A 15,770-nucleotide genomic window follows, 5' to 3' on the forward strand; every position below is an offset into this window, starting at 1 on the left:
AAATGTGAGATCATCCACTTTGGAAAGAATAATAGAAGAGCAGATTATTATTTAAATGGTGAAAGATTGCAGCATGGTGTTGTGCAGGGAGACATGGGAGTGCTTGTTCATGAATCGCAAAAAGTTGGCTTGCAGGTACAATAGGTTATTAAGAAGGCAAATGGAATGTTGGCCTTCATTGCTAGAGGGATTGAATTCAAGAGCAGGGAGGTCATGATGCAACTATACAGGGCACTGGTGAGGCCGCTCCTGGAGTACTCTGTGCAGTTCTGGTCTCCATACTTGAGGAAGGGTATACTGTACTGGCTTTGGAGGCAGTGGAGAGGAGGTTCACCAGGTTGATTCCAGGGATGAAGGAGTTAACCTATGAGGAGAGATTGAGTCACCTGGGACTAGACTCTGGAGTTTAGAAGAACGAGAGAGGATCTTACAGAAACACACAAAATTTTGAAAGGGATAGATAAGATAGAAGTAGGAAAGTTGTTTTCATTGGTAGGTGAGATGACAACTAGGGGACATTGCCTCAAAATTCAGGGGAGAAGATTTAGGACGGAGATGAGGAGAAACTGTTATTCCCAGAGGGGGTGAATCTGTGGAATTCTCTGCCCAAGGAAGCAGTTGAGGCTTCCTCACTAAATATATTTAAGAAACAGTTAGATAGGTTTTTACATAGTAAGGGAATTAAGGGTTATGGGGAAAAGGCAGATTGGTTGATCTGAGTTTACGGACAGATCAGCCATGATCTTATTGAATGGCAGGGCAGGCTTGATGGGCCGGATGGCCTACTCCTGCTCCTATTTCTTATGTTCTTATGTTTAAGTGAAGTACAGAAGGATCTAAGTGTTCTTGTGCCTGAATCACAAATAATTAAGAAATGGTATATTGACCTTTATTGCAAAGGGTTTAGCATTTAAAAATATTGAAGTTTTGTAACAATTGTACCGGGCTTTTGTGAGAGCGCACCTGGAGCATTATGCAATATTTTGATCTCTTTACCTAAGAAAGGTTACTTAGCATTGGAATCAGTCCAAAGGTGATTCACCAGGCTAATTCCTTGAATGAGAGAGGATTGTCCTATCACAAGAAACTAAATGGGTTAGTTCTGTGTTCTGGGGAATGAAAGAAAAACGATCTTTTGAAATGTGATGTCACGTGATGCCAAGGAGTTTCCACTAGTCAGTGGGCCTTGAACAAGGGAGCATCATTTCAAAGTAAACAATGGCAGTTATTTCAAACTGCGGTAAAAATAAGTTTATTCTCACAGAGGACAGGGAATCTCTGGAATTCTCTCCCCCAGATAATGGTGGAGTCTAACTCATTAAAAATATTTAAAATGGAAATAGATAAGTTTTTAAAAGATCAGGTGACTGAGAGTTACTGAAATTTAGCAAAGAAGGGGAGTTGATGGTTTGAAGTAGATCAGCATGATCATATTGCATGGCAGGGTTGGTTTAAAAGTCTAGATGGTTTCATCCTGTTTTTATTTACTTACATTCTTGTAGATAGATAGTTTATAGGGTGATGTGATTCTTTTGTCTGCATTAAGAATATTTCTTCTCTATTTTAAACAGTTATGGGCCAGGAGAGGTCAGTAGGGATATTACACTTTCTCAAAGAGGCTTTGGGAACATTTCTGGATCTTTTCCTCTGTGATGTACTCAGAGTAGTGTGTTCATTTCAGGAGACTCAAGTCTGGTATGAAAATAACATGACATGTGCATTGAAGCCAAATAATACAATTAGATGTTCAATGGGGGCAATGGTGGCCTGAAGGAAGCATATTAGATTGGCTTGCTTATCCTTCCAAGGGATCTGAAAGACTTTGTGGAGATGGGGTAGTTCTATCTATTCAAGGCTTTCATATTCTTGAGATATGTGGTCTATATGTCAGAAGCACTTGGGAGGGTAGGGATCTCTAATAAGAATTTTGTAGGTTCAATTCTTGTTCATTAATACTAAAAGATATTTAATGTAAAAAACTTGTGAATTTATTATTTTCCAGCAGTACAACAGTTAAAAAAAAAACTATTTTCTTTCTCCTGAGAAGGCAGTTATTAATTTGATATATACATATATGGGTAGATGAGAAATTCATAAACCCTTTTCACATGCAGGTGCTCTCTTCAAATGGAAACGACTCATTGTTGGTTATGTGGATTGGCTGTAGGTAATCTAACATCAAGACAAATAGGCTTGATTAACCATACAAATTTGGTTTTGAAAATGTTTTCCAAAAAATAACTGGCAAGACTATAATTTCTTGCTGAAAACTTCTTTCAGTTAATTCAAGTTAAACAAAGCTTTGTTAAAAGGAACTACTTGAATTGTAAAATAGAAATACTCTTTACAATACATGTATCAATGTGTTCACATGAATACAGGTTTCCTATCAAGGACTACAGCTTTTTCAAATTTATAGTTAGAATCTTCTGATCCAAGAGAGATGCATTTGGGTTCTGCAAGACTTAACCAAGCAAAAGAGGCATCCCCATCAGTACAAGAGTGTTAGGAAGTTACAAGCCAAAATTAACCAACTATTGGTTGAGTGAAGAGTGTCAGCAACTGAAATCAAGCAAAGTATGAGGTTGCCTTGAAAGGCTGTGGCTGACTTAAGTCAAAACGAAGTCTCTAAATGAGTGGGGCTACTGCACAAGACCAAAAGAAGCTGCAGAGGATTGTAAATCTAGTCAGCTCCATCTTGGGTACCAGCCTACAAAGTACCCAGGAGATCTTCAGGGAGGGGTGTCTCAGAAAGGCAGCATCCATTATTAATGATTTACAGCACCCAGGGCATGCCCTTTTCTCATTGTTACCATCCGGTAGGAGATGCAGAAGCCTGAAGGCACACACTCAGCGATTCAGGATTAGCTTCTTCCCCTCTGCCATTTGATTCCTAAATGGACATTGAACCCTTGGACACTACCTCATTTTTAAAAAATATATAGTATTTCTGCTTTTTGCATGATTTTAATCTGTTCAATATATGTATACTGTATAAAAGTATACTGAATAAGATTTATTTATTTATTATTATTTTATTTTTTTCTTCTATATTATATATTGCATTGAACTGCTGCTGCTAAGTTAACAAATTTCACGTCACATGATGGTAATAATAAACCTGATTCTGATCACTCACTATTTGAATTTTTGGAGAATGAACAGTTCTTTAGCACCTAACCACATTGTTAACTGGGGGAGACCCATACACTTAAAAAACTATGATGAAGTGCCTCCATTTATAGCTATTATATTTAACATACTGTATAGCTTTTGTAATGCTAATTTACGGTACACTAAATTGTCTATGTAACATCTACTACTGCTTTGTTAAATTATCTGCCCATTAATAATTTGATATCAATAAACTAATTTGTGGTTTGGGTTCTTTGACAATGATATGACAAAAGTGGCCTACCATTGCAACTTACTGAAAAATAGGAACAGTATTATGCTGGCCTCTCACTCATTTGTGTGTGCTCTCATTGAATACCATATTCCTGGACTTTTTCCATACCACCGATGTATTTTGAGTTGAGAAATCTAGCTCTTTTAGTATATTCAGCAAGTTGGCCTCTGTAATTTGAAATGGTACAGAATTAAACTTTCACTGAGTGAATAAATTTTCCTCAGCTTAGTCCCAAATGTAATCTAAGCTAAGTTTCTTCTTTCCAGACTCTTCCCCTTTGCTACAGTGTTGTCCTGGTGACCTGTTCTTGCCTCCCTCCTATTTTTCATTTAATTACTGCTCCATCAAAAACTAATTACTTAACATTTGTACCATAATGACGTCCAATTCCATCTCACTGCTCCTTTTCTTAAAGTCTCCATTGCCTTTGAATTGCTAGAAGGCTAGTGTTGGAGGAGTCTTTTTAACAAATTATAGGAAAGATCAAAGCCATTCTTTTTCATCTCCATTAAAAGATTCTGTTACTACACTACTGAATTATGTCCCTTAATAATTTTTAACAGAATTAACTTGGAGTCACATTGGCTGCTGAGTTGGGCTTCCAACCAAATTTCTGCGATATTGTTGAAAACAATAGTTTCAAACTTCAAAAATACCCTTACTTCTTCCCTGTTTCATTACATTTCCCCGTGGAATACTCATCCATTCCATTGATACCTTCAGACTTGATCAATTGTAGTGGTCCAATTTCCATACTCTGTAACTCTAGTGAAAAGATTTGCTAGCTGTGTGAAAACTTGCAGTTTTACGTTTAATCTTTGTTTCTGTACTTTCTGACCAATGTTAATGCCCAGATAAGTAACACCTTGATTTTCATTTCATATTTTCAGTTTCTCTATGACTTTCCTTCCCTGTGATCATCTCTGTCCCTAAAATCCATGTAAATACTTGTATTTGTCTAGTTTTGTCTTCTTGCCTAAAAGTGTTCACTCCACAATTGGTAGTAAAGGATCAGAGCTCTGGAATTTCCCCATGAAACTTCTCCATTGCTTAGCTCTTTTTGCTCCTTATAAGATGTTTGCGGAAGTTGATATATAATACCCAATTGGTCTAACATAGTAAGTGATATAAATAATAGATTGGCTGATTAACAGGTAATAGCCTATGTAAGTGGATCTTTCTCTGACTGGTAAGTTCTAATGCGTGATGTGCCACAGCAATCAGTACTACTACATTAACTTTTTATAACTTTTATTGGATAAAGGCACTGAAAATATCTAAGAAAGGATGTGCTGGCATTGAAGAGGGCCCTGAGGAGGTTTGAGAGAATGATCCCAGGAATGAAAAAGTTAACATATGAGGAGTGTTTAGTGGCTCTGGGCCTCTACTTAACTGGAGTTTAAAAGAAAGGGGAGTGGGGAATCTCATTGAAACCAACTGAATATTGAAAGGCCTGGGTACAGTGGGCTTGGAGAGAATACTTTGAGTAGTGGGAGACTCTTGAACCAGAGAGGATAGCCTCAGAACAGAGGAGCTTCCTTTTTGAACAGAGGTGAGGAGGAATTTCTTTAGCCAGACGACTGTGAATCTGGAATTCATTGCAACAGATGGCTATGGATGTTAAATCACTGGAGATATTTAAAGTGGAGTTGATAAGTCCTGATTAGCAAGGGTATTGAAAGTTGCAGGGAGAAAGTAGAATGAGGTTGAGAGGGAAAATAAAATCAGTATGTTTAAATGGTGGAGCAGACTTGATAGGCCGAAGAGCCTAATTCTACTCTTATGGAAATTGGAAAATGAATAGGTAGATGAAATGGATTAATGACAGATTTAATAGGAGATATCTTTAAAGTTGACCTTCTTTCAGATTTTGAGCCTTTTGCATTATACCCTTTTAAATAAGAACTGCATGTAGTTTGAATACTATATTCAAATTGCTCATTTTCCATTTCACCTGCATTTCATTTGTTTGAAATATCTACGTGATGGTTGTACGATCCACTTCTGTGCAGGCGAACCAGCTCACAAATAGCCAGCGCGCAGGGAGAGACTTTGGTAATGCACCTCTGACGTCATTTCCGCCCGGAGAGGGCGGACGCTAGGGATTAAATGCCAGCGCTGCAAAGTTTGAATAAACTAGTCTTGAAACGACTTACCGACTGCGTGTCTTCTCTAGCTCTGTATGTAGTACATCACCACGTTGGTGACCCCGACGGTCCAAACGGGATTTGGACCAAAGATGACCGACTCTTCATCTGTTCACGCAGTTTTGCTAAAACTGCCGACTTTCTGGACGCTGCAACCACGCGTGTAGTTTAGCCAAGCAGAAGCCCAGTTCCAGATTCGGCAGGTATTCTCAGATTCCACACGTTACTACCACGTGGTGAGCGCCCTTGACCAGGAGACGGCCGCCCACGTTGAGGATTTCATACAGTCACCCCAGAACAAACGTTCTGACCGCCCTCACAGTGGACGCATCCGACACAGCAGTCGGTGGGGTGCTGGAGCAGCTCATGGAGGGGCGCTGGCAACCCCTGGCGTTCTTCAGCAAGCACCTACGACCACCCGAACTCAAGTACAGTGCTTTCAACCGGGAGTTGTTGGCACTGTATCTGGCAATCCGGCATTTCAGGTACTTCTTAGAAGGCAGGCCGTTCACCACGTTCACGAACCACAAAGGTGTCCGATCCCTGGTTGGCTCGCCAGCAGCGACATCTGTCCTACATCTCCGAGTACACGACGGACATCCAGCATGTCTCGGGAAAAAACATCGTGGCGGATGCACTCTCCAGACCAGCTGTCCAGGCCCTGTCTCTGGGGGTGGGCTATGCAGCACTGGCGGAGGCACAGCAGGCAGACGATGAGATGCTCAGCTACAGGACTGCAGCCTCGAGTTTGCAGCTGCAGGACTTCCTTGTAGACCCAGGTGATAGGACCCTCTTGTGTGACATGGCTACTGGCCAACCTTGCCCCATCGTCCCGGCAGTCTGGAGGCAGCGAGTTTTCGACTCCATACATGGTTTGGCGCTCCCATCTATCAGGACAACCGTCCGGCTGGTCTCCAGCAAGTTTGTGTGGCACGGACTTCGCAAGCAGGTCAGTGAATGGGCCAGAAAGTGCCAAACAGCCACGGTGCAGCGGCACACTAAAGCCCCACTGCAGTAGTTTGAATCCACCCACTGGCGGTTTGACCACATTCATGTGGATATTGTGGCCCCCCTACCAGTGTCCCAAGGAGCGCGGTACCTCCTAACTATGGTAGACCGGTTCACGAGTTGGCCAGAGGCGGTCCTGCCGAATCTGCCGATTCCTGCACCTGAGCACTGATTGCAACCTAGGTGGCACATTTCGGGGTACCGGCCCACATTACCTCCGACAGAGGCACCAAGTTCACCTCCAGCCTTTGGTCAGCTGTGGCCAGCCTGTTGGGAACGTAGCTACACCACACTACTGCCTACCACCCACAGTCGAACGGACTAGTGGAGCGTTTCTGCCGTCACTTGAAGTCGGCTCTCATGGCCCGCCTGAGAGGACCTAACTGGGTGGACGAGCTTCCCTGGGTCCTGCTTGGAATTCGCACAGCGCCCAAAGAGGATCTGCACGTCTCATCGGCTGAGTTGGTGTACGACGCACCCCTGGCCATCCCAGGTGAATTCATACCAGCCCCAAGAGGGCAAGAGGAAGAACCCGCAGCTGTTCTGGACAGTCTATGCGAAAGACTCGGCAACCTGGCCCCCGTACTGACTTCACAGCACGGACGGACCCCGACCCCTGCACCCAAAGACCTACAGAACTGTAAGTTCGTGTTTGTACGAAGGGGCGGACACCGGGCACCGCACCGCTACAGTGGCCATACGAGGGGCCGTTCAAGGTGATCAACAACAATGGATCCATGTACGTTCTGGACATTGGGGGGAAAGAGGAGATTTTCATGGTGGACCAACTCAAACCAGCCCATGTGGACTTGGTGCAGCCGGTCGAGGTTCAGGCACTGCGGCGCAGAGGCAGACCTCCCAAACAGAGGCTGATCCAGACTGTGGACATTTTGGGGTGTATTGCCGGTTCTGGGGAAGGGTTATATGGCAACCCACTTTCTGTGCAGGTGAACCGGCTCACAAATAGCCAGCATGCGGGGAGAGACTTTGGTAATGCACCTCTGACGCCATTTCCGCCCGGAGAGGGCGGGCGCTAGGGATTAAATGCCAGCGCCGCCAACTTTGAATAAACTAGTCTCCAAATGGCTTACCGACTGCGTGTCGTCTCTAGCTCTGTATGTAGTACATCGCTACAAGCTTTGAATTACGAATGTATTTGTTGGTTACTTGGTTCTTTACTTAAAAACATTGTAGATTCATGCAGCACAGAATCAGGCTGTCGACACACTGTGTTCATACTGAGATTTTTTGCCCACTTCCACTGATGCATGTGTGCCAGCATGTGAGCACACCCAAAGTACTGTATGCCAGAAAGAAGTATGTGTAGGTGCTGCACTGAAGTATGATGCTTACAGAGATACAACACATGGGAGATGGAATAGGCAGGACAGCAGCTCGTCTTGCTGTGTTCATTAGTTCAAATGGAATGTTCATCATGCAAAAGTTTGTCTAGACATTGTAAACACCCAAGGTCCAGAGAAAAGAAACATTGTGTAAACAATAAGAGTAAACAAATAGCATTAAAAACAAATTGAGTTCACAGGCATGAAGCCCGAAGCAGGCCACAGCTTCAGTTCAGGGCAGAGCTGAGTAAATGCCACAGAGCAGCAAGCAGAACTGGCCCAATCCTCGCCTCTGGTCCCGACACCTTGCCTTTTCAATCTGGACCGGCATGTAGATCAAACGAATGTTGGGTTGTACCTTGCTTTAGGACCCAGGCCCTATCACTTTGATTTGCTGTGGGCCTGGATCCCACTGTCATGTTTTGGCCTATGCCCAACCTTTCCAAATTGGGCTGGTATTTAAATCAATCAAACCACAGATCTTTCCTGGTTCTCGGTTTAGGTGGATGGGCCTCAACTTTTCCTGGTCTTTACTCAATCTAATTTTGCCTTGCCTCCACTTGACTCAAATATGCCTTGACTTTGACCCTCAACTCAGCCTTGCCTCTGTCCACCTCTCTGTAATTGCAATGATCGTTTACCATTAATTTTACCATAAAAATGGTATTAATAAAGTACTTAGTTGTATTCCTTGTTTTGTTTTCCACCAGTAAGTAGTTGCTTGGCTTCACGAGAGCAATCTGAATGGGATAAACTGAGAAAAGGAATTTTTAATTTGTTGCAACAATAAAACTGCTCAATACATCGCACTTAATAACATGATTTTGATTCAGGTGATAACCCACACACTGAAACTAAAACACTTGGTATAGAAACATAGGAAACCTACAGCACAATACAGGGCCTTTGGCCCACAAAGCTGTGCCGTATCTCAAAAATTAAATAAAAACAGAAAACAATAAGCAGATCAAACAACATTTGTAGAGGGAGAAACAAAGTTAACTTTCAGGCTAATAACTTGATGTATACAGGTGCTGTCCACTAAAACAACACAAGAACGAGTACAACCTGATAGAGGTATATATGATGATGAGAGGCATTGATCGTGTGGATAGTCAGAGGCTTTTTCCCAGGGCAGAAATGGCTAACATGAGAGGACACAGTTTTAGTGTGCTTGGAAGTAGGTACAGAGGAGCTGTCGGGGGTAAATTTTTTACACAGAGAGTCGTGAGTGCATGGAATGGGCTGCCGGCAATGGTGGCGGAGGCAGATAGAATAGGGTCTTTTAAGAGATTCCTGGATAGGTACATAGAGCTTAGAAAAATAGAGGGCTATACATAACCCTAGATAATTCTAAGTAAGGACACGTTTGGCACAGCTTTGTGGGCCGCAGGGCCTGTAATGTGCTGTAGGCTTTCTATGTTTCTACAATGGTCTCAATATTCTAGAATTATAGGAATTTTGTGAAGAAGCATGGATTCTCTTCCAAATTTAACATCAGGACCTAATTATGGTTTTATTCTTTCTATTTCCTCTTTGGTATTTAGACAAATTAGCAGAATATTTGCAGGGCAGGAAAACCAGTGGTAGGAAGCTGAACTGAGAGACCACGTAGGAGAAAGGAAGCAAGAGATTGGGATTTGTAGAATGTGAAGAGAGGAGTTGTGCTGTAATAATGCAGAAGACGTCTACACATTTTAAAGAGGTTGTGCTGTTTCCCTTAACTGATTTTAGTAGTCATAGCTTACTATTGTGACATTAGCAGTGAGAAAAATAACATCAATTTAAATTATTGCCATTGCTGTTTCATGTTTATTCTGTGTTCATATCCCATTTTACAAGATGACTGCCACATCAGAGAATACTTGTTAATGTAGGTTAATGCTTGTTAATGTACATGATTCATGTAGGGAGTTAGACAATGCGGCATATTAAATATACTGCTTATTTAAAAGCATTATGAAACCATGACAAATAATGACTTGTGTTTCCTACCATAGAAGGCAGATATTCTAGTGACTTCTTTCTCAACTGGAAAGGCTGGTGCACTGCACAATTTTCCAGGTGATCACTCCTGCATGAATCAGAGTACTTTTCATGAATCATTCTTTGAATTTGAATAAGAAAGTGATAAAAACAGAATTTGCATTTGAGCAGGATTGAAGATGAACAAACTGCAAAGGACTATGATAATGAAATTACAGTTCTTTCCTTTATTTTCAGAAATTTTTCAATTGCAAGAAAGCCTTAAGAGATCTAATGAAGAGGTGGATATCCTTCAGAATCAAGTAAAAGAGCTACATGTTTCAACAAATACAGTTGCATTACAAAGCCAGCAAATTGATGATTTAGCACAGAAGAAGACTGAACTTGAAATCAGATGTCATGATTTACAGGAACAAGCACTTGGTAAGTAAAAATTCAGCTGATGTATATGAACTTAGTTATACACTCAGTGGCCACTTTATTAGATACACTTGCACTTGTGCTCGTTAATGCAAATATCTGATCAGCCAATCATGTCGCAGTAATTCCATGCATACAAGCATGCAGATATGGTCAAGGTTCTAGTGACTGTTAAATATTTGGTGAAATTAAGTATACGAAGAATCCAATTTGGATTTATGGTGCCTGCAACTGGGTGAGAAATAATGGAATGATTTTGCCACAGTGGTGTTATGCAACAAATAAATCGCCCATAAAAATCCATATACTGGTCAAATGGAGAAATATTCTGATACCTGTTGCTTCTTTGAGGATGACGCTGATGAATCATGATGACATTCTGCAAACTAAGTGCAATACTTCTAAATATACCATTTTTGAATTACTCTCACTGCAATCTGCTGCAAGTAATTTCCTTGTAAGCAATGTACTTTTACTCAACTTCATGATCTACAGATTTCACAATCTTATGAAGGACTTGGCGAACTTAACTCTTAAGCAAGCAGGTATGGCACCTTTAAGTGGGTGAAGGTTCATCACCATGGCTGGAAGAAAAGTTGGGGGGTGGTGGGGTCTCCAAGCCAGGCTGAAACACAGATGAATGAGAACCCTTCTATCCAGCATTTTGTTAGCAGCAAATGTGTAGTCACCGGAGGGCAAGATTGCTGTATCAGAGGGAAATGAGAGATTTTTGTGTTCTATATTTGAATGTGTTATGAATGTACAACAGCTCTGAGGGGCCAAAGGGTGCAGGGTAGCCCCCTCCTTTTGAGAATCGCAAGAGCATTATTGGGTTGGGTCAGAGGACCCAGGAAATGAGAGAGAGACATGGCCATTGTCTCCTGGAGACAACGTTTGTGGATTGGGGACTATGCTACGTGCAAGCCCTCGGGCAAAGTGGGCTGGTTGAGAGAGAGATTGCATCACCCCAACCTGATTGACATATACTACCCTGCGAGTTAAGATAAAAGAGGGGCTGTAGGCACAGCCCCTCAGACGCACCAGAAGAAACGCTAGAGATCCCTTAATAGCGGGAAGCCATTTGAAGGAAGCCACATGCGTTTGGTTCCCTTGCCTGGGGGCTGGTGGCTGGTACCACGGAAAACGACTTGGAACTAACAACGGGGAACCAACTCCCCCGACTCAACGGATTGGCCTCATAAAAGACCCGGGCAAGTTTCAAACCGTCTCTCTCTTAAACCCAAAGAGCTACAGCTTGAAAGGACAGTGACTTTTATCTTCCCATCGGACAATACAATATCCCCTAGACAAATGATAGAGCTATTGCTTAATTGATGATTATTATTATACCCGCGTTTTCAGATTGAGTTTTGACGACGTGTGTTATCTGAATGTCTGTATTAATCTTATTTTTGTGCCCCTTTATAAATAAAGACATTTAAAAATAGTACCATCAGACTTCAACAGACCTCTGTATCTTTGCTGGTAAGTGATCCAGTTACGGGAATTTCGTAACAAATGAGACATGGCTCAATCCCAGCACACTAGATATGGTGATCAAACCCAAATGCTTCTTGATTCACAGGATAGACTTGACTGCTGATTCAGAAAAGGCAAAAGGTGGAGGTGTGTGTCTTGCAATAAACTCTTGGTAGTGCTGTGATGTGGTGGTTTTGTTGAACTAGTGCTCCCCCAACCTTGAACACCTAATGGTCAAAGTCTGTTTATTCTATTTACCTAGGGAGATCTCCTCTGTAACTCTGACCAGAGTTATTCCACAAAACTGATACCCAATAAGTATGACCGTAACAAGTAGATGCTGCCGCTATTTGGTTTCACTTGAACAAATGGACCCAGACTCTGTAGTTCCTCCAAGACTCACTTTATTGTTAATACAGAGAAGAAAATAGTTGCAAGAAATGCTTTATATTGTACACTACCTACACCACTCATAGGTAGGGCTAACTTAAGCAACCCATAGTAGTCTACACTGCTGAGTATACTTGGCAACATCTGCATGGTCCCTGAAGCAGGTGATCGACCGTGGACTGGCTAAGGTGGAGGTCCTTGGTGCTGGTTCAGCTGCTCGGCCCGAAGGTGGGACCCAGGTGAGTGGTCTGCCCAAGAAAGAACTTTCCCACCTTTATAGCTCTATCGCCACCTCCCAGTCCAGCTGGAAGGGGCGAAGGATCCAATCCAACGTTTACACAACCGTAACCTCTCGATCGGGTGACCTTCAACAATTGGCCTTTGCTTCCCCAGGGACAATACATCTGTAACACCTGCCCAACAGACTTGGTATATGTCTAGGGGAAGAACTCCAGCCACTCTCCAACCCCACCTCCCGTGTATGCAGGTGCTGCAGAAAACAAGTTAATGCAGCGTCGCACACACAATATCAAACCCACACCAGATACCGTTATAGAATATACTTTAAAGATTTTACTAGAACTAAAAGATTACTTCCAATACAGTATATATGATGGAAAAGAAAAGAAAATAAAAAGGCGCCAAAACTTATCAGAGTTCAGTCAGTGTAGTGCACATCGTTGGAGCTCATCCATCGAACCACTCGAACCCTTGTCACTTTCCACCGACCTCCACGTCCTTGCACCTGGGACCACCCTGGTGGTCAACCGAGCATTGCCGCACACATCCACCTTCCTGGGCGTCCTCTTCCCGACTCCCTCAAAAGACCGCAAAAACCCCCCCAGCTCCCAGCCCCACAGGACAAAATAACGTTCCCCCATTGGTTAACAAATTAATGCAATCCCGATATCAGTAAGTCTAAAACTAAACAACTGTGAGAGAAAGCACTTATCATAACAAAGAAGCATTCCTACTCTTAACAAAATAAAGAAGCCATTTTGATTAACATACACAGTACATTGTACACATCCTATCAAGTCTACAACCAAACAACATAAAAAACATTCTTTAGAGACAAGGTGATTAATTACTTTTACACAAATCAGCACTTTTAGCTTGCTCTCCAGCATATTATCTGGTAGACCAGAGACATATATTGTCCTTCCCTTATCTAGTATCAAAGGTCAATTTGCCCAACACGTGGGTAGACCTTCAAAACAGGACAGACCCACAAATTCCTACTTGTTTAACCATATCCTTGCTATACCAATTTTCAAACCCACACATCTCACCCATATACATACCTATACAGGAGTTTACATCTGACCAGCAGTCGACTATAATAAAGGACTTGAGATACTGCATGATGCAAAAAACAGTCCATCCTAACGCATTTCTAATCGTAGTCGGGGACTTCAATTGGGCTTGTTTGAAGAAAACCCGGCCCAGTTGCCATCAGCATATAACCTGTGGCAGTAGAGGTCCCAGCACACCAGACCACTCTGTTATACTATGATAAGGAATGCCTACAGTTCCATTCCCAAACCACACTTCAGTAAATCTAATCACTCAGCTGCTCTTCTCCTACCTGCATATGGGCAGAGGCTAAAGAGCAAAACTCCAGAGATTAGGATAAAACAAGGTAGTCACAGGAGGCAGAGGAACGGCTACAGGTTTGCTTTGAGTCAGTGGACTGGGCCGTGTTCAAGGATTCATCTATGGATCTGAATGAATACACAATAGTTGTTACAGACTTTATTAAAACAGTTGTAGATGAGTGTGTCACCACAAATTCATTCTGTCTTCCACAACCCGAAACTTTGGATGAACTATGAGATCCACAATCTGCTGAGGGCCAGATCAGAAGCGTTCAGGTCTCGTGACCAAGAAAGTTACCAGAGGTCCAGGTATGATCTTTGGAAAGCCATCTCACGAAAGAAGTGGCAATTCTGTACTAAACTTAAATAAATGAAAAATGCTAGACAGTTGTGGCAGGGCTTGAATACTATCACCTCTTATGAAGTAAAATCAAGTGATATAGATGACAATAGGGCTTTGCTTCCAGATGAGCTCAATGCCTTCTATGCTCACTTTGACTGTCAAAACATGGAAGAACCATCAGAAACTCCAACAACCTTGGATGATCTTGTGATTCCAGTCTCGGAGGCCAACATACGTGCAGCATTCAGGAGGGTAAACCCAGGAAAAGCATCCAGCCCGGTGGGGGGGAGGGGGTACCTGGCCAAGTATTAAAGATCTGCACTGATCAACTGCCTGGAATGTTCACTGAGACGTTCTCGCTTTGGCAGTCTGAGGTACCCAGCTGCTTCCAGTGGGCTTCAATTATACTGGTGCCAAAGAAGAATGTGGTAATCGGCCTCAAAGGCTATTGTCCAATAGCACTTACATCCACAGTGATGAAGTGTTTTAAGAAGTTGGTGATGAAATATATCAGCTCCCGCCTGAGAAGCAAATTGGATCTGCTCCAATTTGCCTACCGGAGCAACAGCTCCAAAGCAGATGCCATCTCATTGGCTCTTCACACAACCCTGGAACATCTGGGCTGCACATCAGGATGCTCTTTATCAACTACAGCTCAGCATTTAATAGTATCAACCCCTCAAAACTAATAAATACACTTCAAGATTTTGGCCTCAATACCTTCTTGTGTAATTGGATCCTGGATTTCTTCACTTGCAGAAGTCAGTCAGTTTGGATTGGCAAAAGCATTTCCTTCACAATCTCCATCAGCACAGGGGCACCACAAAGCTGTGTACTTAGCCCCCTGCTCTACTCGCTTTCCACTTTTGACTGTGTGACTAAGCACAACTCCAATGCCATATTCAAGTTTGCTGATGACACCACTGTCGTAGGCCAAATCAAAGGTGGTGACAAATCAGCATTTAGGAGAGAGCTTGAAAACCTGGCTGAGTGGTGCCATAACAACAACATTTTACTCAATGTCAGCAAGACAAAGGAGCTGATTATTAGCTTCAGGAAGAGGAAGCCAGAGGTCCATGAGCCAGTCCCCATCTGAGGACCAGAGGTGGAAAAGGTCAGCAACTTTAAATTTCTCAGTGTTATTATTTCGGAGACTCTGTCCTGTGCCCAGCACATAAGTGCAATTATGGAGAAAGTATGGTAGCGCATCTACTCTGTTAGGAGTTTGCAAACATTTGGCATGACATCTAAAACTTTGACAAGCTTCTTTAGATGTGTCATAGAGATTATGTTGACTGGCTGCATCACAGCCTGGCATGGAAACAGCAATACCCTTGAATGGAAAATACTGCAAGAAGTAGTGGATACACCAGGCCTAGTCCATTACAAATAAAGCCCTCTCCACCACTGAGCCACTTCTACACAAAGCGTTGTCGCAAAAAAGCAGCTTCCATCATCAGGAACGCCCAACCACCCAGTGTATGGTTCTTTTTCACTGTTGCCATTAGAAAGAGGGTACAGGTGCCTCAAGATTCATGCCACCAGGTTCAGGAATAGTTATTAACTCTCAACCATCAAACTTTTGAATGAAGGGGAATAACCACTCTACTTCACTTACCCCATCATTGAAATGTTCCCAAAACCTAT

General features: G+C 42.6%; 1 protein-coding gene across 3 annotated transcripts in view; it reads left to right on the forward strand.

The window, feature by feature from the left end:
• The window catches only part of lekr1 (leucine, glutamate and lysine rich 1), a 192,189-nt gene that overhangs the window by 77,836 nt on the left and 98,583 nt on the right, over positions 1 to 15,770 (forward strand). For all 3 annotated transcript variants that reach the window (XM_059946508.1, XM_059946527.1, XM_059946518.1), the window contains exon 7: positions 10,131 to 10,316. In XM_059946508.1, the coding sequence (XP_059802491.1) occupies positions 10,131 to 10,316 (186 nt within the window). The remainder of the gene's footprint in view (positions 1 to 10,130; positions 10,317 to 15,770) is intronic.

Source organism: Hypanus sabinus, chromosome 2 (genome assembly GCF_030144855.1).
Source record: "Hypanus sabinus isolate sHypSab1 chromosome 2, sHypSab1.hap1, whole genome shotgun sequence".
NCBI classification, from domain to species: domain Eukaryota; kingdom Metazoa; phylum Chordata; class Chondrichthyes; order Myliobatiformes; family Dasyatidae; genus Hypanus; species Hypanus sabinus.